The 25,002-nt window shown below is 40.0% G+C and overlaps 1 protein-coding gene across 1 annotated transcript in view; it reads right to left on the bottom strand.

Annotated features, from left to right (window-relative positions):
- Nucleotides 1-25,002, bottom strand: part of LOC137161497 (uncharacterized) — a 106,048-nt gene that overhangs the window by 14,875 nt on the left and 66,171 nt on the right. Inside the window, exons 8-10 of the mRNA XM_067560783.1 lie at nt 19,854-19,955; nt 4,540-4,605; nt 1,928-2,034 (exon numbers count right to left, since the gene is read on the bottom strand). Of these exons, the coding sequence (XP_067416884.1) occupies nt 1,928-2,034; nt 4,540-4,605; nt 19,854-19,955 (275 nt within the window). The remainder of the gene's footprint in view (nt 1-1,927; nt 2,035-4,539; nt 4,606-19,853; nt 19,956-25,002) is intronic.

Genomic DNA, 25,002 nt, shown 5'->3' with positions numbered 1-25,002 from the left:
CCCTTTATAATATATTATTTCCCTGTCTACGGGCCTAATCCAACTCCCACTGAAGTCAACGGGAAACCTACCACTGACTTCAAGGGGCACTGTATCAGGCCCTATTTGAACTGAATAGACACAATGGAACATTACTTAAGCCCTGACAACAAAGGCTCAGTTTTTCTTTTCAGTCAAAACAACAAATGCTTCTTCATTTAGATGCTAATAGCCAAGGACCTGAATTGGGCTTTAAAACAGTGAGCGACTTTCTCTTGGATCTGGCCATCTGCTTTTGTAATTCTTATAATTGGCTGAAAAAAGGTTTATAATTTTTTTAATTGTTTAGTTCATTGCTACATTAAAAATATCAGTGGTGGGTTAGATAATGCAGAGGGCCAGAGCACTAGTTTCTGGAGACTTCAGTATCCATTTTGGTTGAGACCACAGCTGAAAAGGTGTTCGTTTTCAGCCTCATCTCCTTAACAAAACCACTTCAACCTGGCCACCATTTTTTCAGGCACATAAAACAGTATAAACTGATGATAACATAGCCCAAAATTATTTTCTCCTCATGCTCTTGAGGATGAAACTGCTTTAGTTTGCAGTTATGAAAGTTGTTTAAAGTACTTAATATATGGGAACACACAGAGCAGACAGAGCCTCCATTTCTAAGGTCTGAGCCAAAAGAGCCTTATGCAGTGAGCTGTTTGACACTGAGGTCTAAATTCCAGAGGGAAACTTAGCTGCTGCAATGCTGAGCTTTGCAGCGCCTAACTTTCAGGTGCCATGCCGGTTAGTGGAATTAATAACTTTAAATTAGGTGCTCAAGTTCCCTGTATAATGCATGGGGAGAGTTAGGTGCCTAAGAAAGAGATTCACAAAAACTCGCATGCTGAGTGGGGAGCTCCCTAACCAAGCCAATAGGAAAGGCTGAGGAGGGGGGGTGTGGCGTAAGACCTGCCCCTCAAAGGGAGTTAGCTGCCTATGTCAGGCTGGGCCTCCCTCCACCTGGGTTTCACAGCAGTAAATCCTTTCCCGGAGTTAGGTACTTAAGCCAGAGTAGTGAGACTGAGAGAAATTCACTCTACCCCAGTGGTTAGGGCACTCACTTAGAAGATGGCAGGGCTTAGGTTGCAATCCTCCTTCTCCAATGAATATATTATTATTTATACACAGTGGAACAGCTCCAACAGGTGATATGGAGAAAGACCTGCTCCAGAGTACCCTATAGCCCATTGTTTGGTGCACGCTCTCAAGTTCCAGCCCCTGCTCCATAGCAGGCAGAGTAGGGATTCAAACCCAGGGCCCGTACAGCTTGGGTGAGTGCTCTAACCACTGGGCTAAAGGTTATAAGCAGGTGACCACATCACCTCCTCCTCTGGTTTCTTCACCTTTTGTGCAGGGTGAGGCATGGTCAGAGGATGTCTGCCAGTTCGGGCACTTCTGTGAATCCTGCTGGGGGTTAGGCATGAGTTAGGCACTCGGCTGCTGGGAGGTGTCAGGATTTAAGTGGTAGTGCATATATCCAGCCACTGAAATTTAGGCACCCCCGGAACTTTAACAGAGGAAACTTAGGCACCTAGGGACTTTAGGCAACTACAGGGTTAGACAGCAGTTGGGTTTGAGGAGCTCAGTGGCACCTAAATGTGTGGGACTTACGGAGCTAAAATGGCAGTTGGGCACCTGAGTCCCCCTTGGAATCCCAACCTTGGTTTATCTGCTTGGAAAGATGAAAGGCTCAGTCAGCCCCCTTAGGATTTGTACCAATATCTCCAAGGAGACATGGCGTTCAGGCCTCAAGTGTAGACCATTACGTGACTTATGAACTATATCATCTATCAAACAACACAGCTGTGTGTTGAACCAGAAAAATACAGCACGTGGAAATGTCCCCACTTCACTTACAAAAACATCTTCATACAGTTTGTTCATGACATTAACTGACCTCATGGATGATGTCATATTAAGAAGGGCGAGATGATACATATGATGCAAGTAAACCATATGTTGTTCAGGGTGCAAATGCTTCCTAGTCTTTCTGCAAGGTTTGCTCTGTAAATAAAAAATAGCATGTAACAACTTACGCAAAGTGGGAGTGTACTGAGCAGAAGGTGGAAAACTCAAAGGAACTTCTTACATTCAGGAAGAATGAAAGACAATGATTACTTTTAGGTTTCTGTACTAACTCTTACTACTTACTGACCTCCTGAAATATCTATGTACTTGATTAACTTGAAAAAGTTTTGAGTTTTGCACTCAATAGGTCCCATTATCAATAGTCAAACAGTCTAATTTATTACAATGGCATAAACCCAAAGTAACAATAGTAAAGTCATTTTACACCTTGCATGTCAGATCAGGATGAGCCCTGTAAAGTTTATTTTTTATCAAAGGAAACATATAAGTTTCCATGCAACATATTTTAAGAACACATTTACTTTTAATATTCACAATCACTTGCAACATACTTCCAGCTGTATTTAGCTTTCCCTAAACTTCTAGAGATCCAGTGCACTGAAATGGCTTGTCCTAATGGGCAGTGCCTTCCTTTTATTTTGATTAAAGTCCATTCCTATCACTTTGTGGTTGGTTTGCTTACCCATATATCCAATCACTAGTGCACTTCTCCCAGTTTGCATAGCACATGAATGCTTTCTACATCAATAACTACATCTGAACAACAATTTTAGCGGTAATCATATTTTATCATTACATGGATCTGCCTTGGCTCATTCTTCTTCTAATCTATTCATATGTTTGGTCTTCTTTGTGAACTAAACAACTCTCAACACCCAAGGATTGAGTTAGCCAATTATACTTTCTTAAAGCAATCAAAATAGAGAAGTTGTTTTATTTTTAATACAAATTGTTTGGTTTCTGGATCCAGTCCAAAGCCCATTAAGCCCCAATTAAAGCCCCACTGGCTTCAATGATCTGCCTATTTGGAGCTTATTGCCCACATAAGGGTCAGAGCCTTATATATACAAATAATAAATCTATGTGCTATGAAGAACACCATAGTGGAACCATACACCTAACTGTTGATTCTAAGTTCTTTGTGGTAGAGACTCTCTCCTTACTTGTTCTGTAAAGAATTAAGTACATTTATGGTGCAATTTAAATAATCATTTATAAAGGCCCTGATCCTGCAAAGACATAAACACGTGTAACTTTACATTGACTTCAATGGGACTACTCGTGCATAAAAGTTATGCAAGCATTTATGTCTTTATAGGACTGGGGACTTTAAGAGCAAATACATCAATATTTATCTATGAAATAATTTAAAAAATATTAATTCTTCCACCCTGAAGGAAAATCATTACAGTAAAAAAAAAAACAGTCACCCAAAAATCCTTTCACATTTTGCTTACTGAATTATTTTAACTGTATGAAAAGTCATACCATGGTCATGAAAAGGGTGTTTCTTGATCAGTGACATTTCCTCTCCTTGTCTTCTAGTTTTGCCTTTAAAGCCATATAGACAGATATAGCTGGACAGACAGATAGGTGTTTAAAAAAAAATCTTTTGAAGTGAGAGTAGTCACTGTAACCAACGTAAGGGTTTATTGAAATGAATGGCAAATAGCTTAATCCTGCTGTAAACTTGCCTAATGGATTAGAAAGTCTGATTGTGTCCCTGAAGGGCTGGATCCCTGAAGTGAATTGCATGGACAGAGGCACTGAATTTAAAAGAAAGCTTTGAAGGGACAGAAGTGGCCTTGCTGTCATTTTTTGGGGGGGAGGAGAGGCTGGCTTGTGACATAATTTTTCAGTGACCACATCCCAAATGTGGCAGAATCCCATCCACCTTTAGCACACTACTATGCACAGGGTCAGCCTGCAGACTTTGGAGAGGGGCAGCAAAATAAATCCTTGGGATACACCCCACATTTAACTAACATTGCATGAGTAGTATAAATGGCCTCAACTTCTACCACAGTCTATCAGAATGTTGAGAGTGCTCAACACCTTGCAGTGTCAGGCCCTATGGAGGCTAAAATGTTACCAGGCCCAACTCATCATTCATCATTTGTAATCAATAACCCCTCCTCCCCCAGAGCAGCTCATTTGTTTTGAGTCCATCCTTCATTTTTCAGGAACAAAAACCATGTCTACAGGGCAGCCCAGAATGTCAGAAATGTTAAGTATTGGCTAGCTTCTGACAGAAAGTCAAAACCAGCTTGCCTGGCTTTGTAGTTCTCTAATCAGCCTAGTAAAGGTGACTTGTGAATTTCAGTGGCAGGAAGCAGTTTATAGTACAGTAACCTAGCCCATTGTCTGGGCTTTTTCTGCTCAGCTTCATTACTATTATCATGATAAAGACAAGTGTTTTTTCTACTTCCCTTTCTTCCCCTTCAAGTCTCTGCTTGCTCTTGACTCTTCTGAATTTCACTTTGATACTTCGACACCTTGGCTCCTCTCCCAGACAGAATAATTACAAGAGCTCAAATAAACTTGTGTGTGTGTGTGTGTGTGTGTGTGTGTGTGTGTGTGTGGTGGGGGTGGGGAGGCTGTGATGCAGTGATGTTCTGAAGATTTGCTGAAGGAACTCACCACCTCCTGAGTTTTGGATTGTTCTCCAGGCCTTTTCTGAAATTCAGCAAGCCAAGAAAGCAGCGCCTGTGGGAAAAAATTCAACACTCAAATTTAGCATGAAATGGAGACAACCTAAGTGGAGCCCACGAAATGTGGCCCATAGCTTCACTCATCTGATTCAAACAAGACCTCAGATCTCGGCCTCAAAAACTGCAGAAGCTGACAGTAATTTAAAGAATTAAGAAGTAGCAGAAAATCCAGTCATGTGATCCAAAAGTTGGACAGAATATCCAACTCGGCTGCCTTGTTCATGTCTTGTTCAGTTAAAGAAAACTGAGAGAGATCATTTTAAATAAGTATTGTCCACTGCTGTGACCTCACTCCTGAAGTAACTGTTAACTTGCTCAAGTTGTGTGATCCAACATAGCTGAGCAAAGCAGTTAAGAGACAGCCTGGGGATTTGAAATATCCAGTTTCAGGGCAAATATCCTGATTACACCCAGCTAAACTGGCAGAGTAATTCCACTGACTTTACTGTTGAAGCATAGAGCAGAATCTGACCTCATGTATAGAAGCCTCTAACCAATCCTATTTTTAACTGAAATTATATAGAATGAAATAAATAATTAGGCCAAATTGTGTCCTCATGTATAGCCATGTAGGCCCAGGCACATAAAGAATGTGAATGGACGTAAATAACGGAAGAATTTGACTCACTGAGTACAGACAGAACTTTACTGACATAAGGAAAAACAACAACAACAAAAGAATCGGTATTCGTTGTTCAGTTTAACAGAATTTGTGACCTTGCCAGTGGTTAAACTATACAACTTGATGGCAGGAAAGTGGGATTCTATTCTGGCTCTGCCACTGATTCAGTGTGTGGCCATAGGCAAGTCCCTTAACCTCTCTAAACTTCAATTTCCCTTTCTGTAAAAAGAGGAAAATAATACACACATCTCCTGGATATCTGAAGCTACATTTATTAGTGTCTGCAAAATAATGAGATTTCCTGATAAAAGTACCTCTATTTTTTTATCCGCTTACAAACATGCTATTACTATAATTTAGCACATTGTTTCCAAAGTGGTGCAGAAATATTAATGGAGTACTACTCAGTTGCCAATTTAAACAGTGAATCCATTAAGAAATATCAACAAAGGAAAATTTGTTTTATGGCTCTTTCGAACGGCTGCATTCCTAAAGAAGGTACCAGCCCCTACCAACCTACTAGGATAATGGTTCAGTAATGAGGCAAAAGAGAAATGCCACCTATGTCATCAACATAATTTCCTAGAGCACCTGGACATTCTCTGGAAATCTTCTGTCCAAATACAACCCTGCTTAGCTTATGAGATCCAGTTATCCCACGCTGCTAGGGCTGCAGACATAATACACCAGAGAATAATATGTGTATTCTAGCTCACATTATACAAAGGCATATCCCAGATTCAGACATCACAAGGCTGTTTTCTTCCTGACATCTGAACAATGAATCGTCACTTCATCAGCAATGTCCACTGCAGCTATTACGACAGTGGCAGAGAAAGATAGACAGACACACACTCTCCTTTACTTCAATACAAAGCAAAGTAGCCACACAGCAGTCATTCAATCTCCAATCCATATTGAAACAGAAAACAATACACTGAGGAAATCCTGTGCTCTGGAGACATCATAAATCACCTTGATCCAAAATACATAAGAACTCTAGAGACCAGCCTCAAGAGAGGAATTTCCTTATATTTCCCTCTCAACATCTACCTTATTTCTAGGGATACTTCCACTTGTTAGGGAATGAGACTAAGTAATTTTACAGAAAATAGGTCTTGTTGCTTTTTCTTTTTAACCTGCTTCCCCCACCTTCCATTGCATCTTCTCTAGAGTCTTAGGGCCTGATTCTCCTCTTACATTACTGTGGCTCTGCAAACTTCAACAGAGTTGCTCCTGACTTACAATGCTGTGAGATTGGAATCAGGCTCTTACATCTTGACATGTCATCAGACTAAGACATCATGTTATATTATCTGTAATGCACTGAAGACCATTATGACAGAGAAAAATATAATTTCTTAGTAAAATATGTTACCTTATATTTCTCACTACCTGATCTAAGAGGTTGTAATACATTGTTCTAACACAGCAAGCCCAGGAATTTTAGAGTTATGTTATTTGTTAAGGGCCTCCTCTTCCCCACAAAATTTGCAGGTGTTACCAATGTTTTTCATGTGAAGAGATCCCAGAAGTCCTTGTGCCAAGCTGTCAACTTACGGATATTCTGCTATCTTCTAAAAATGAGGTCTTCCTTATCTGTTATGCCAGGTTCCCAGCGAGAGACGCAGCCCTCAATGAAAGGCTTTAGCACTACACACAATTTCATATTATTTATCATAGTCATATCAAGATCCAGTTTTTGCCAACCAATTGCTGGGGAAAAGAAATCTGTTGACACTCTTATAGATCCTGAAAGCCATGAATCTATAGGTATGTTGGCGGCGGCGGCGGGAGGGAGGAATGTTTCCTCACCAAGTGTCTGGTAAAAATTGATTCTTGATAGGACTGTGCTGATAAAATATTATGAATTTATTTGCAGTGCTTGATCTTTAAGAAAAAATATCAGCACTCCTATATATTTTCTTAGATGTATACGCAACAGGGAGCTGTTTGGCCACATGTGGGTTTTGTACACCTTTCAATTAAATCAGAGGTCCAATGGGGTGTAGCGGGAAAGGAATACAACAGAAAGAAGCATCAAATGGATTTATGACACTCCCTTGAAGGATTCTTAGTTAATAAACCACTGAATGGCTTACAGTAATTAATATATGTATTTTCCTTTATAATAGATGATATAGATAATGTCCTTCTTTCGATAAATAAATGAAGTTTAATTGGAGATTACAAATATGAGTTAAAATATTTTACTTTTCTGTTTCTGAACATCACATGTGAAAGAACACACCACAATGGAAAATATTTAAACTAAAAATGATGCTGTATGTACTAATTAGATCAATTATTGTTTCGCTCTGTCTATATGTTTTTTTCTCCTTTCAAGCTTTTCTTTTACCTTTTAAAAAAGTTTTTCTCCTGCATTTATCTTTCATATTGGAACCCACTGGGCCAAATTCTGCTCCAGTTTATACTGGTATAAATCTGAAGTAGTTACACTGACTTCAATGGACTTACACTACAAGTCTGATTTAAAAAAGAAAATTGTAAGTATAGGGCAGAAACAAACCCCATGGTTGCAGTTAAAAAATAAAAAGCAGCATTCGTTTATTCTTAGCCAAAACAACTGCTGAAAGTGAGTTGTTCTCGTGAGTTGAATGTCAACATAAAGAATAGACGTAACTTTCTTTTAAATACTTAGATAGTTATGGGTCTTATCTTCAGTCCTTAACCCAGGCAAAATGTCCCTTGGCTTCAGTGGAAGTTTCACCTGAGTGATTAGTGTAGAATCAGACTCATGAACACAAAACAAAACATATTTACTGGTATGAATCACACATCAAGACACTAATTATTTTACTCTAAGGGTCTATTTTCAAGTACTGTAACTTCCCAACTAAATTACTCTGGGCTTGATTCAACTCCCATTGAAGTCATTATAGTTTCTTTCCATTGACTTAAATGGAAACTGAATTGGACCGGAACCTTTTGGTGGAACTCTCTCATGCTTGTTTTCAATCCAGTGATAATTTTTTTTCTAAATAGGATTAAGAACTCATTCAGCTATTTCTGAAATATTACAGCATGACATTTTATTTAATTTTTTTTAAAATAATTTGTTAGGGCATTAGATGCTTTCTCGGGCAACTCTGATAATTCAAAACATTTTCTCTTTTTTTAAAAATGTCAAACCTCCAGTTTGGAATACACCATGAATGAAGATGAATGCCTTTGCCAGATTTATTGAAACAAAGACATCTGAAAATATATTGTGCATATTCCTTATCCTTTGAACATGTGCCGTGATGTGGCATCCTCACTGCATATACAAGAGGAATAGGCAGATATCTTGAGTTCCGTGAAAATAAATGGATGATTGTTTTAACAAGTACGCATTCAAATAAGCACATGGATCATTTCAAATAAATGTGTGATAGACTTCAAAACATTTCAAATAAACACACTCAATATATTTGAGTGTCTCCTCAATCTGAGAACACACATTTGCAAAAACACACTTCTACATATGAAGAATCGGATTTTAAGACAGACCATTGACATCAATGTAGCTATTCCAATTTACACTGTTGTAATCAAAATCAGACTTTGGCCCCTAAATATACAACCAGTCGAAAACAGGGCTTTTTTTATTTTCTCTTTATTCCTCTGTTAATTACAATGAAATGCAAAACAAAAACAAGAAAAAACAAAAACACACACTCCAAAGTAAAGGCTCATATTTGAATAAATTCAAAATTGTAGTTGCCACAGTAACTGTCATTTTTCCATGTTATCACCAAAGTGAGCTCTCAGGTATGCTAGTGCAAATCTAGAGTAACAACTGGAGCTATTCTGAAAATTCACTTGTGTGACTAAGGGTAGAATTTGATGTAAGTTAACACCATATAAAGTAATCCAGAATTCTGCATATGCACAAGGGGGCTGAGTTATTGTTGCTGTGGGAACTGTAACTATGAATTTCCTGGCTTGCATGCGATTCGAATTTCAGCTTTAACGCTGCATTAATGTAGCTTTTCACACTTGACAGATACATATGGTATTTTTCGCTCAGAGATTCCCAAATGGAATACATTGTTTCCTTTAATACTGAAACTGAAAAAAATAGAAAAGGTATACACCAAACTTCACCTTTTAACTACAGTACATTGACTAGTTCCAAATGATTCCACCCCCACCCTTTTACATTCAAGCTGGTGGCCAATATTCTCAATGTACCTGAGACAGCTAATTTAAAAAGGAAGTGGTCAAAGTCATGCTTTTTTGTAAACTTCAAAGGTGCTCCCTCTCCTTCCTCCTCTTTACATTTTACTGTCTGGCTTTCTGCCCATCCTGCAGCTGTTAGCTAAGCCTGTGTTTCATGGCGTCAAACCTGCCTCCTCACGGTCCATAAAGTTACAGCAGGGATCGTGATATGCAGGTGTGGAAAAGGGAGAAGTGCAGGATGAGCCTGTTAATGATTTTTCTGGCACCCCATGCTGAGTTGCTGAAGAAAGAGAGCAGCTTGCAGAAGAGTGATTCTTTGTTTGCGAAGGTGTTCTGGGCCATATTACTTCTCCCACAGCAAAGGTGTTGGTTTTTTGCTTTAGGGGCTGTTTACAGAAATGATTCACCTTTTATACAGCTTTTAAAAAATGCTTTGAGGCTTTAATTAGACACAGGAATTGCATCACACCACTACGAAGACTTTTACTTTCCATTTAACCTCTCATTAGATGATTCAACGATCTTATTCAATGCTAAGTCCACATAAGTGAGGCTGGTGGTTTAATAGAAGAAGGAAGACAAAATCAAAATCAGCTGGAGCTAGTTTATGTCACAAGTCATTTTCTGAAGTCCTCACAGTCATTTATAATTTGTTAATGTAGGTAGTGTATCCCAGCTTTAAAAATTAGCTTTCATTTGCTGCTTTGATTAAGATATAGCTAATCACTAAGGTTCTGATTCAGGAATTTACTTAACTTTAAGCATATGCTTAAGTGCTTTCCTGAATAGAGTCTAATAGATCTGCAGATTTACTACAGAATCACTTAAATACATTTACGTCAAGATTTGCAGAACTGGGTGCCTAAAATTAGTCTCCTAAGGGCAAAAATTTCAGAAGTGCCTAAGGGTATGTCTACATACCTACGTGAGGTCTGACTGCAGCCCAGGTAAACATGCCTGAGCTAGCACATCTAAAAATAGAGGTGAAGAGGCAATGGCATGGACTTCAGCATAGGCTAGCAGGGCATGTATGTACCCAGGGTCCCAGGCATGCTTGTCACCAGCCTGTGCACCCAGGCCGTTACATCTACTCTGCCACTTTTGGCTGTACTAGCGCAGGTATGTCTATCCGTGCTGCAGTGACCCCTCAGACTGCAGAGCAGACGTGCCTCAGTGACTTAGGAGCCTCGGTGCCATCGAAAGCCAATGGGACTTGAGCTCAAGTCAATTAAATGCTTTTGAAAATTCTGCCCCAAAGCTGTGTTTAGGTGCCTACGGAAATGGGAGCTTTGGACACTCAGCTCTTTTGAAACCTTTCAGTCCAATTGCTTAGGTGCCTTAGTAGCTCATATTAATAAATAAAAAATAATTTAGTAAATCACTTTAGGCAAAGTTTGAGGGCTCAATGGAAGTTTAATAGGGGCTATTGGGACAAGCAGACAAAGAGCACACCACTGCTCTCCTACTCAGTTGTCTGTATGTTGTCTACTTAGATTGTAAGATCCTCCAGGCAGGGATCTGTCTACTTATAGGTCTAAAAAGTAACTATTTTTTATTTATATAGCTCCCAAAATTGAAGTAAGTGAGAACAGCCTGTTTGGCACTGCACAAGTTACTATTAAAGACACAGGGCCTGATTCTGATCTCACTTAGGACTATATGATAGATGTGCTTTAATATCTAAAAATAAATATATTACTTTCATGTTCCAAAATGTAGCACACGTACAACTGGTAATGGAGATATCTTTCCAACAAACAATCACATCGTCAGATACCCAATACAATTCTCCTGGAAATTAACTGAATCACCACTGACATGCTTTCTCCAAGAAAAATTGGAAAAAAGGATGAGGGAGGGGAGTCCTTGTTAAGCAGCATCTCAGAAAAGCCCTTACATACATGATGAAGTTCATCCTTATTCAGGACAGCATTTAAGCATGTGCTTAATTTAGTCATTGAGGTCAACAGATGTAAGCACACTTTAAAGTTAATCACAGGCTCAAGCGAAGTCCTGAATAGGGATGCCTTCCTGAATCAGGGCCTAAATGAGGTGATGGGAAAATTTAAAATACATACATTATTATTATTTGTTTGTATTACCATATCACCTTGGGGCCTTAGTCATGAACCAGGACCCTCTTGTGCTAGACACAGAACAAAAGACGGTGCCTGGCCCCAAATAGCTACATATTATCACCATCAATATATGGTCTTTAGTCAGATAGGAACACTCTTTCTGTCAAGCCACCGATAAAGGTATGCTTTATTGTTATAAAGGCAGAATGGGTGATAGATTTGAACATATATTAATACATAACTCTGTGGGACAAATTATGGTCCCACTAAAATCAGTAGGAGCTTTCCATTGACTTCAGTGGGACCAGGATTTGGCCTTACATTTGTGCAACAGCAAACGGACATTTTCTTCCATATGGAAGGATTTCAACTTATCCCTTTAAATTGGAAATAAAATAACACCAATGAGTGCTCGCACACAGATTCTACCATTAAAAAAAGACAACTGCTAAAGTTCCTGGTATTCAAGATTCTGTGAACCTTCAAGTCACATTACAAGGCTTATTTGTTCTCCCAGGCTTTCTCTGAGGGGATTTAGAAGTTAAAAAACAAACCAAAATAAAAAACATTTGACCAAATAGTTGTAGATTTTATAATATTGGTACATGACCCAAAGTACTGGATAGGTGTCTTTTTTTTTAATGGAAAGAAACAAATGTAAATAAATAAGAAAACAGTGATGTGTGGCTTAATCTTTTTCAATTCTTCCAAATCTGATACTAAAACCCAGCTCATTTTTTATTTTGTCTTTGCAGGACATTAGGTACATCCCTAAAAAATAAAACTGGCTTAAAAGCTACTATTACCTGTAATCCATGTCATGCCAAAATTGGCCACCTTGAATCACGACTACTACACTGCCAACCCAAAAGCTTTTATTAATTTATCAGTCAGATATCAAGTTAAAGTCAGGGTAAAAGTCAGCCAGAGCATAGCTGCAAAGACCACTGGGACTACTCTCAGTGAATAAAGTTAAGTGCATGCATAAGTCTTTATTCTTTTGTGCCTGGCTTAGTGTCAGGAAGCACCATGCCTACTCTGCCTTGCTAATGGCAATGCTGTGTTATGCTATTTGTTTTATAATAGTTCTAGAGGCTGGAATTAGGATTGGGCCCCATCATGTTAGGTGCTGCACAAACACATACTAAAAGTCTCTGTCCTAATAAGCTTTAAACCATCAGTGCCCTGTCTATGCCAGCATTCTCACCACTGCTTGTACTACTGGAGCCACACCGTAAGAGTGAAATGGTAGGAGCTTTCTTAAAAAAGGCTAATGTAGACATGTGAGGATCAACCATCAACCCTTGGGGATCAACCGTGTTTTCTGAAATGGTGCTAAACACAGTTTGGTCCTGACTACACTTGCAGTAAAACCATTGCACCAGTTCAGCTGCACCAATTGCTGACAGCAGGCATTAACACCAGGTATATTTCCTAGCTGGCGTGTGGCTCATAATAACTAAGCATTTCAAATTAGCCATATTTAACCTCTGACAACAGAAATGTGAAGGAGAAAAAGAAAACTAAGCTATTCGTCTTTGATCATATAAGGACACATCCCTCTGTTCTGCCAGTTATGTGTTGACTGTTATTCAGTCCTCTGTCTGGTACTAGAGTAAATCTTGTTCTTTTCAGGATGCCACAGAGATGAGCTTGTGTCTAAACTAAAAAGCAAAAACTACCTAGGTCAGGAATGGAATTGATTTTGTATGTTACGGTATAGAGTGGAAAAAAAGGGACAAGAGAGGACACAGGGACAAAAAATGTTGGCTCTATATGTTCTTGCTGAGAAATATCCCAAACTGGTTTCTCAGCTGTCAGAAGAGTAAAATATGTGCACATGAGTAATTGCCTTTGCCAGTCCCCTTGACCATCAGACAAAGTTTTATTTACCCATCCTGCAGCAGTCTATAATGATCCCCCTTTTCTGTTTGGGTGGGTAAATTTTAACAGCAAAGTGTGAGAAACAAAATCTACTTTTAAACCCAGCAAGTGGCAGTAAACTTTGTTCCATACACACAAGCCACCTGGTTATAACATCTGGCTTCTTTTGGTCATGTCAAAAATGTTTTCCCAAACACTTGTTTTATATACCTCATGGAAAAAATGCTATAGCATAAGCTCTTTGGGGCAGGGACTTTGTTCTTCTGAGTTTGGATAGCAACTAGTGAAGTCTCGGTGCTACCACAGTAAAAATAATAATAAATGAAAGGGAGAGGAAGGATAGTCCAGTGGTTAGGATGTTAGCATGGACCCCAGGAGAGCTGAATACAGTTCCCTCTCTGCCATAGACTTCCTGTGTGACCTTGGGCAAGTCACTTAGTCCCTCTGTGCTTCAATTTCTCATCTGTAAAGTGGCGGCAATAGCACTTCCCTATCCAATGGGTGTTATGAGGATAGATGCGTTAAAGATTTTGAGGTGCTCACATAGTATGATGCGGGGGTCAGATAAATGAGAAAATAAATGTCTTAAGAGAGACAACAGAAAATGAGAACTGTTCTACGGAATTCTTAAACAAGCCTGTAGAATTCTATAGAGGGATATAATTCTCTATTCAATTCTATTGGCTGATTTAAAAATTTATGGAAAGGATCTTAATTCTCTCTTAAATTCTGTATTTTTTCCAGAGTAATTTCTATAGAACCTTATTGGTTTCATCACTATTAAACTCTATAGAACTTTTTAATAGAGAGTATATTCAGATTAAATAAAAATGTCTTTGTAACCAAATATCAGATCTGATTTCTGTCAATTCATTTGCATTTCTCCAACATTTAAGGCGTTTATTCTTATTGTATTATAAAATAGGCTGGTTAACAAAAACTCCAACCCTGTACCCAACATTGCACAGACAAAAAGGGCAGAACTGGTTTGCCACATCAAGTTCTCTAGAGCCCCAAATTCCTATGGTCTCAGTGAGTTTAAACTCATTTAAGCATGTGAGCATCTCAGGGGTTTACCATACATCATCACAGTATCTGAATGCCTCTCATGTAAAATCAATAGCAATATTAAATATATAAGTTTAAGCATCTCATGATTTTTGAATGCTCGGGGTTGGCAATACTGTGGAACACATCATGACAGAAGAAAAAAGGTCTGCAAAATAGTAGGAAAAATAATCTTATCTGTCGCCTCATGAAATTTTTTTGTCTCCAAATACCTTCCAGCTACAATGAAAAACACTTTAGATGCATCTATTCCAAGGAAACTGAGGGGAAACTGGGAGTGGCTCTGCATGTTGAACTGAAAGAGATAAACTGAATAAAAGTGAAACTGTACCACACTTAAAATTTTTTTTTTTAAAATCCAGTCCTTAAAAATGAACTCATTCTACAGACTAGAGGGGGAAAATGAATTGTGGAGCAAAATCAGGAGACAAAGCTGGTTTTCACATTAAGAGCCTTCAGACTGCAAGTCTCAGTGGTCATCTCTGCTCAGCCAGAATGAAGGGTTCATCAGTCAACACATTTTTTCTTCAAACACTTATTTTTAAGGGGGGAGGGGAATTCTGCTGAAAATTCTCAAAAACAGAAAACTTCCAAAAACATTTTGATTTTCTCAAAATTTTCTGTTTTCAAAGTTTTCAAAAAGGAAAGTTTCCTTATTTATTTTCTTTGTCTTTCTTTTTACATTGCCAGTTTTGACTGATCAGCGTAGTTACGTAGTGAGATTTTTTTTTAAACACTTTTTGTTTTGGAAATATTTTTATTTTGACATTTTAAAAATTATTTTTGAAAAATTATAATATCACAGATGAAAAAAATTAAAATCTATTAAATTCTATGGAAAAATATTTTAAATAAAAAAAATCAGTCCATTTTGAAAACCAACAGAATGAAAACCCTTCAGTAGTGTTCACGATTTCCCAGTCTTCCCCCATTTTTAAGTCAGCTCTGGCCAGGGAAATGGACTAAGAACAATAAAGAAGCTCCAAAACTGGTAATAGAACAGCAGCTGTAAAACCAATGGACACCAAATGAGAAATCCTAACTGCATTGACTGTCAGAACGGGACAAAACGTGTGGAAGGAATTAAAGGGAAAATACAGGACATGGAAATTAAATTGCAAGTCCACGAAGCAGTGATCAAGGATACATCTACACTACAAAATCCTAATCAAATCCTGCAGTAGCAAGTCGCAGAGTGCATGTCAGCTGAATTAGGCTCATGACCATTGCTCGATGGGGTTAAAAATAGCAGTGTAGATGTTTGAAACCCACCCCCCTCACCGGGTTTCAGAGGTTGGGCCCCAGCCCGACCTGGAACATTTGCACTGCCATTTTTAGCCCATAGCAGGAGCTACGGGAGCCTGAGTCAGCTGATAAGGACTCTAAGACTCGCTGCTGCAGGGTTGTTTTTTTGCAGTGTAGACATACTCAAAGAGAGCAAGGACTTCTCAGACACAGTGAGAAAATTCGATTTTCCTCCCTGCTCATGATTCTGCACCCTATTTTCTCAGCCTGAATGATGTTGATCCTCTGTGTAAGAGTGAGCTCAGAGCGCAGTTAAAGAGGTGAAAAATAGATGTGACTGGATAGAGTTCCTCTTTGGCGCTTGAGCTCCCCTTCTGCTGTCATCACTGGTGAAACATGGCTTGATTTTGTCTTTTCATAAAGGCAAAGTCCAAACTGTAATGTTGTTTGCATTTTGTACACATCACATGCTATTTTTTACAAATAGATCTTTGGACAGCCACTGATTATTATGAATAGTATTTATTAGTTGTTTGCAGTAATGCTAATCGTTTTTCAGACACTCAAGAAGGGCTTGTCGCTGTTCCAAGATCACAATGTAAGGATGGACAGACAGGATGACAAAGGTCAGGGAATGGGCACAAACAGGGATTTTAACACAAGTCAACATGATTCACAGCAGAAGTGGAATTTTAAGTCTCTTAAAAAATTTGGACAGGGCTCTGTGGATGAATTCATGGAAGCTGTACAATGCCACGTGGGCAGAGGCAAAAAGGCAATTGTGGGAGAGGCTAACAAATGGGTGAAAACACTGGCAGAGTGAGGCAACACAAAGTCCAACAAGGAAGGATACATAGGAATGAGAAAAGTTATGTAGAGCTTTGAAGATGGTGACAAAATAGCTTAAATCTGATGCAACAGCAGATGAGGAGCCCATGAAGGAAATCCAAGATGGGAGTGACATGCTCAAATCAACAGGCAAAGGAGATTTTTGCTACTGTATTTTGTACGGACTGAAGAAAGAAAAGGTGTGTTATGTGGGGGACCAGAAAGAAGGGTGCTGCAGTTGTCAAGGTGGGACATAAAAGGAGATTTGGCTGAGAGGATGAAAAGAAAAGATGAATATCAGAAACAGTCTCATCCAAATATCTGTTTTCTGGAACAATGTATAATGCAGGACTGGGCAAAAATTAAAAAATGGTTACTAACTTTCCATAACTGTTGTTCTTCGAGATGTATTGCTCATGTCCATTCCATGCTAGGTGTGTGCGCGCCATGTGCTCGGTTGTTGGAGATTTTTCCCTCAATGGTATCCGTAGGATCAGGTCTAGTACCCTCTGGAGCCTTGCACATATGCACCACTATAATGGGCAGCGCCAGCCCCGTGCCCTCTCAATTCCTTCTTGCCACTAACTCCGACAGTGGGGTAGGAGGGCGGGTCACGGAATGGACATAAGGAACACATCTCAAAGAACAACAGTTAAGGAAGGTTAGTAAACGTTTTTTCTTCTTCGAGTGCTTGCTCATGTCCATTCCACGCTAAGTGATTCACAAGCAGTATCCCCAAAGGTGGACTTGGAGTTCATGGACGTGCTGGATCTTGTCCTTGAAGAACACCATATAAGCGGGTTCTGGCGTCAGGGCCTTGATCTCGGACACCCTTCTAGCCTAGGTGATCGCTACCAGGAAAGTGACTTTCCAAGAGACTAGCAGTACGGGGCACGATGCTAATGGCTCGAAGAGAGGCCCTTTAAGGGAGCGGGTCACTAGGGGTCTGCGACTGCCTCATCCTGGGATGATGAGGAGGAGGTCTGTGCTGGAGGAGGGGCTCCCTCCTCCTCCTCTACCTCCACAACATCCATTGGGGCCATTTTCTGGAGGCCAGTACCATGGTCGGGGTCTGGTGGCGGATGGGAATAGGTGGTAGCCCGCCTTTTGACAGCACTGAGTATGAGAGATGGGATGAGGGGCCTGGTACCGGGGGGAATCCCCCAAGGATTCCAGTACTGCCACTGCATCAGCCAGTTGCCTGGTGGCCAGGCACTGGCAGGAGGACTGGTACCAAACTCCAGTGTATAGGTTGGGTATCAGTAGGTTCTGGGAGGAGTGGAGGATTCCTCTTCTGACTCCAACGAGGATTCTTCTCCCAGAGACCATAGCAGTGCAGTACCCACTTCTGCCTCTTGGTGGTGCCGGGGAACCAGGGACTGGCAACAGGCCCGTGACCACTGCATCAAGACCATGGTGGGCTTGCCCCTGGATGGTGCCATGGTGGAACTCACTGCACCTTGCTCCTTTCTGTCCCCAGTTGCCTTGGCTGATAAGGGACTTAAGGGGTCAGTGGGATCGGGACGGACAGTAGGTCCTTTGCCACCTGGAAAGCCTCCAGGGTGAAGGGGCCAGCAAACACCTGACAACACAGCTGCTCCCAGGAGTTGGTGATGGGTCAGGTACCGGACTCAGCTCTCTAAGCAGTCGGTGGAGCCATCAGAGGCTCAGGGGAGAACAAGTGGCCTGACATGGGTCTCACTATGCTAATCGCTCTCCGCTTTCCCCTCTTCTGCACCGGAGAACGCCCTCTCTCGGTGCGTTGTTTCTCATGCCTTTTCCTCAGCACTGGGGATAGAAAGCAGTGCCAGGAAAAGCACGATGCTGGGAAAACGCTCTGCATGGATGCTGAGGTGTTTGGTGCCAATTCAGAGCAGGTTGGCTCTGACGCTGGCCTGAGGGCCGTCTCCAGGAGAATGGCCTTCAGCCAAATGTCTCATCTTTCCTCCTATGAGGTCTGAAATCCCTGCAGATCTGGCACTTCTCCTTAATGTGAGACTCCCCAGGCACTTTAGGCAGCTAGATTGCGGGTCACTCATTAGCACTGACTTATTGCACGAGGTACACTGTTTGAAGCCCAGGGCCTGGGGCATGCCCAGCCCCTGGGACGAAAAGTCCTCGACAACAGGGACCACTACTAACACTACCCTATGTACACTAACTCTAACTAAGAACTGCATACACTAACTGCAATAACTATACAGATACAGAGGGGTAGCCATGTTAGTCTGTAAGCTTGCATCTGACGAAGTGGGTTGCAGCCCACGAAAGCTTACACCTGCAGAAAGATTTGTTAGTCTTTAAAGTGCTACAGGACTCTCGTTGTTTTTGCTATACAGATACAAAGTCCAAACCACTGGGAAAGAAGCCTTGCTGCAGCAAGAAGGATCATTCCAGAAACCGTCATGGGTGGTAAGAGGGAACAGAGGGCGTGGAGTCAGTGGCACCCCTTATACTAATGCATATGTGCACGGCTCCAGAGGGCGCTAGAGCCAGTCCTGCAGATACTGCTGAAAGAAAAATCTCCAGCAACTGTGCACATGGGGCACACACATCTAGTATGGAATGGACATGAGCAAGCACTTGAAGAACTACTAAGCACTACGTCTCTCCATAGGCAGAAATCATTGGTGTATCTGCCTTTTCGGAACTAATGTATGTGTCTCTCCTTTTAGAGCACCTAATTTGTGACATACCATATCTTTAATCTGAAGTCATTAGAACTGGAAAATTTCATTTGAGGATTAGCAGGAGCAGCACCATCAAAGAGTGAAACTCATCCCTACGCATAGAGCTTGGACAAAGCCTACTCACCATTTATGTTAAGTGATAAATAGGCCTTGGGCTTTCCCTCGGGATAGGACTGGACTTCCCCCTTTGTTTTTTTTTGCCCATACAAATAATGTGCAGTTAAAGTCATAAAACTTGACTGAAATGGTCTGGAGACATTTGAATTTAAAAAATAAACACACACGCCTAAAACGGAGAATTTCTGGTGATGATTCAGTGAGAATAAAAAGCATAAGAAAACCAGTTGCCAGTTCTGAGGCAGGAGGAGAAAGACTGGAAATACATTGCAGTTTAGTCTGTATTCCTTTTCACGGCAAAACTCACAGCTGCAGAGACCTTTAAAACCAAACGAAGCAGCCTGCTGCCCTCTGAGCACAAAGGGCCAAAATTTATCCCTCGTGTGACTCCACTGAAGCTAATGGACTCATGTCAGGGAGGAATTGGCTTTTATGCCCAACACTCCGCCTTAGCTTGGTGACATGACTAGCAAGCTAAGAAATTCAACTGAAAGGATGCTACAAGGGCCAGGGTTTTCTCACCTACCTTAGGAAATATTTGCTCAGTTTCTTCTTGGGCCTTCGTGTGTTTACTTGAATGATGAGTTGGAGGCTGGTGGGACATTAAGCCTGGCAGAGAAGCTGGTCTCTGTAAGATAGTGAACGCAAACAAGATCAGGAATGGTATGTCTTCCTAACTGGGCATGAAAAATAAATGCCTAACTGGTTATTTCATAGTGGATTTATGTATTCATCACCTTCTGTACCATTTTGAAATGTTCATTAAAGGGGAAAAATAAAGAGCAGTACTGATTTAGAGGCCTGTATTTGCTCCTTATTCAGGCAAAACCCTATCTGGCTTGAAAGAGTCAAGAGTGCTGATTAGGGCCACTTAATAGTCCTACCATAATATTTTAACTCACCATTATATTATGGGAATAGATTCTGATTTCAGATACACCAGCATAAACAAAGTACATCAGTTTCACTGGACTTGCTCTGGTATAATGGACAGCACAATCTGTCCTGAGTCTACACGGTTAGTCTACGTCGAAGCTACTAGCTAGGGGTGTGATTCCCCTGCTCATTAACACACACTGTCGCTGCAATAGCATGAGTAGTGGGCGACAGAGCGAATCGTGCCAAGTAAACACCCACCTGAAACCGGTGGGTATTTACTTGGTATGGCTCAATGGTGCCTTTACTGCCACTATCTGTGCTACCACAGCTATGCTGCTATTTACACTCGCGCTAGCTTGATGAGCACTAGTGTGAGCATGTGCCACACGAGCATGAGAATCACACTCCTAGCTTGTAGAGTAGACATAGCTTTATTTAAACATACAAAAAATTACCCATTTTATGTCACTATTTAGGAAATTACATTGATTCTTTAATCGGCACTTTCATTTTTGTCACAAAGGCGGAGAAGTAAGACTTGATAATAACTGATGAGATTTGGTTCAGGCGCTAAGAGCCAGAATGAAACACCAAGACTCCTTGGAGCCACACGTTCAAAGCAAGTCCAGTCAACTCAGTTTTTTATTCTTCCAAAGTATTACATTAAGCACCATGCAATTAATGTGCAGAAAACTTAAAAACTAAAATCCTGTTTGTCTGATGGGGGGAAACATTGAGTAGGTGTTTTGCCCCAGGGTCATTAGCTACAATTTCCTTCACCCGTTCTACCCCACTGTTGTGCAGTTGGGTTGTGCCACCTTCAACTCCAAAAATAAATTAATTTTATCGGCATTGTCTGAGATTTCCAGAACTTCCTAGTTTTGGCTGAACTCAGCCAAAATAAGAATGTTCTGGAAATCTCAGACAGCACTGCTATAATTCAGCTAATTTTGAGGTACAAAGGTGCATAAAAATGAGTAAGACAGCACGAGTGTACCTCAAGCACAAAATCGGTTTAGTTTGGATCAGATGATATTGAGTTTTGTGCAAAGATTCGAGTCAGTTTCTTATTTAATCCAATCAGTTTACCAACCCCTCCTTTATCTGAAATATCTTAATATAAAGAAATTACAGTATCTGAATATAATTAATGTCAGTCAACACAGAAAATTAGGTCTTGGCAAACAAACTTGAATTCATTCTTTGAGGAGATTATGAGATTAGTCAATAAAAGTAACTGACTAGATGTAATATACTTAACTACTAAGGGAAGTGCAATATACTTAGACTTCCATAAGGCATTTCACTTAGCACCGCACAACATTCAGATTTTAAAAAAGCTCTATACTGTATCAATACAGCATGTTAAATGGATGAAGAACTGTCTAACTGACTGATCTCAAACAGTAGTCATCAATGGGGAATCACCATCAAATAGGGAGTGTTTCTAGGCAGAAAGGATTGGTTCTAGGTTTGATGCTATTCAACATTTTCATCGGTGATTTGGAAGTCAATATAAAAATCACTGCTGCTAAAATTGCAGACAACACAAAGATTGGTAGACTGGTGAATAACGATGAGGACAGGGAGGTCATACAGAGCAAATACAGCCAAATGGAAAGTTAGACACCTAGGAGCAAGGAATGCAATCCGTACCTACAGAATGGGAGATTGTATACTGGAATGCAGTGACTCCGAAAAGAATGTAGGAGTCATAGTGAACAACAACTCAATATGAGCTCCCAGTTCAACACTGTGCCAACAAGGGCCAGTGCAATACATGGATGTATAAACAGGGTTCCAGTGAGAAGGGAGGGAATTTTACCTCTGTACACCCCATTGCAGAGACAGATACTGGAATACTGTGTACAGTTCTGATGTCCACATTTCAAAAAGGATGTTGAAAAACTGGAGAGGGTGCAGAAAAGAGCCACAAAAATTATTTCTGGATGGGACAAAATCCGTTATAGTGAGACACTTAAAGAGCTCAATTCGTTAGTTTATCAAAAGAAGACCAAGAGGTGACTTGATTATAGTGTATAAGTACCCTCACGGAGAGAAAATACTGAGTACTAAAAGGTTCTTTAATCTAGTGGAGAAAGGCATAACAAGAACCAATGGCAGGAAGCTGAAGCCAGACAAATTCCAACCGGAAATAAGGCACACATTTTAGCAGTGAGGGTGATTAACTGTTGGAACAAACTACCAAGGCAAGTGGTGGTTCTCCTTCTGTTGATTTCTTTAGATCAAGACTGGATGTCTTTCTGAAGATATGCTTTAGCCAAACAAAAGTTATTGGGTTCAATGCAGGGGTAACTAGGTGAAATTTAATGGTCCCTTCAGGCTTTAAACCATGAACATCTGACTAAAGAAAGAACTAAAGAATGAGACAATGGGAAGAGAGCACCTTATGAACTTTTAAGAGAGTCCTCTATGAGAAGCAGGCTTATGAGTTATATTGTTACTAATTTTGTAAAGTGAATTCACAATGCTGGGTTCTCTGTTAGAATTCCTCAAGTCACAAGATTACTGTTCTGACTTCTATCTACAAATAAAACAACTACAAACATCCTTATGACAGCAGGCAGTTTAAGCACGAGGCCAGCTGAACAAAGAGAGAGTGCAGTGTATTAGTCTCGCTGACTTAGTGCCAGATGTTAGCCATCTATTTTACTCTGCAAACAATAAATTGTTTTTGTTCGCGGAAGCCCACCACATCCTGCAAACAGAGTTGAAACAAGAGTGGGGATTTATTTACGTTGACTCCAACAGTATGTACACCCAGTAGTTCTGTGTCAAATTCATGTTTTATATTCATTGTCAACTGTGAAATTTACATTATGTTAAATGTATAAGTTTAGCTTGCCTATATAAAGTTCAAGGACAGGACAATCTCAGAGAACTGATCAGAATAATGATCATTTCTGTAGACTTAGTTTATTAAATGTAATGGTTTTGCTTTAACTTCATTCCAGTGAGAAAAAATTCTTGCCAATATGTAAAATGTGGATGATTTGTTGCAAGAATATCTATGCCACTTTAATAGGTACAATATCGACTAATGGGGATTATGATGCCATAATCACTTTGCCTGAGAGGCTCAGGATCTACGTATCTAGTTTTGTTTTACATATAAATATATTTCCATAAATTTGTTCATAAAAGAGAGACTGTATATGGGTGACAGAAAATCTGACAGATCACTCAACTAGCAGAAAAGGAAAGTCAAAACAGGCTCATTTGTTCTCTCTGAAATCACTATTAAAGAGTCATACTTTTTAGAGTAATACAGGAAAACAATTGGTGGGATATATTTCAATGAGAGAGAAGCTGCTCTAAAACCAAACTATTTTAAGGGCCGCATCAAAGTAACTATTGCATTTCACAAGGCTCAATCCTACAACCAAACAAGTCAGGTAAAAGACCCACTGGGCCAGTTCTTCTTTGCTTTTCACTTTGTATAGTAATTCACACCAGTACCGAGTGAGTGCAAAGCGAGTAAGTTTCACATTTGTGTAAATGACTGAACAAGATATAGAGCATCACAGACTCCATGCCACAGATCTTCCATCTATTAAAATCATCATCAGACAAGAAGTGAAAACTGCTTGCTTGTGCAAGTGGGTAGTGAGACTCCTCTGCCTTGTAAGGAAGACACCTACAAAAGTGTGAAAACTTTAAAAAGGGGAAGAAAGCTGAAAACATTAATAAAATAAAAGAAAGTTGAATTTATAAGAGAAGTATTAAGAGAAAAGAGGAGGCCAATCATAAACAGGAAAATGGATTAAACAATACAGCAAACACACTGTTTAGTTTTCTGGAATAGAGCAGCACGTATGAGGTTTGATTTTTTTGTTACCTGCTGCAGTGTCCTGTGAGTAAATGCAGCACCTTGCTTTTTGCTTAGGATCTCTTTCAGGAGAGATTTTTGCACTCAGCAGCCAAAGTGTGCCAGCACTGGAGTGAGCAGTGTTATCGGGTGTTAGCTGCAGCACTCTGATACGTCCTTGAGAACTAGCACATCATTAGTGATATCTTCACAACTGAATGTGTGGGTCTTAGGTCATATGCCAGACAAAGCCAAGGATGCTTTTTGGAAAAAGCAATTTCTTATTATAGTTCTTTACATGCCCTTTTTGCATTTGATTTCAGCTCTATTGTTGAGATAATCAATGAACATCTGATAAAGATACTCTGTTACAATGCCGTTTGGCAAAGAAGTACAGCAGCAGTCCTTGTTTATTTGAACAAATGATATGGGTCAATACATTGAAAGTAAATTGGAAAGGGGAATCCATTTTGCAATGTAATTGAGGACATTATAGGCCTGAGTGTCTGTTAGGGCTTGTCTGCATTGAGCCACAGTGCAGACTTCACATTAACAACAACATAAGGTGCAGGGAGACAAAGAAACAGCCCCAAAACACACACACACTTTTGTAGAATTATATAGATTATATTTTACAGATTCCCGTGCAGAACAAAAATGCATGTAAATTACGTGACTGCAGTATAAGTAGCACTTGTTTTAAATATTAGAGTGATGTGAGATTATATATTGACTCAGACATGCACTAATGTTCAAGTGACCCCTTTTGTATGTTATGCTCCACCCACATATGTAACATTTATAAAAATATATCAGACTGCCTATGTTCAGGAAACGTGTCTTTTCCACATGGACTGTATTTTAGGTAACACACAACTTTTATAATGCTTCTTACATTCCCAAAACTCACTTCTCAGATCGCCTCTCAGAGTTTCCTGCACAGCTGAGAAATGATCTCTGCCATGGG

This window comes from Emydura macquarii, unplaced genomic scaffold (genome assembly GCF_026122565.2).
Source record: "Emydura macquarii macquarii isolate MOO-44397 ecotype Brisbane River unplaced genomic scaffold, CSIRO-AGI_Emac_v2 contig_2308, whole genome shotgun sequence".
Classification (NCBI taxonomy): Eukaryota; Metazoa; Chordata; order Testudines; family Chelidae; genus Emydura; species Emydura macquarii.
This window is presented reverse-complemented; position numbering and strand designations above follow the sequence as displayed.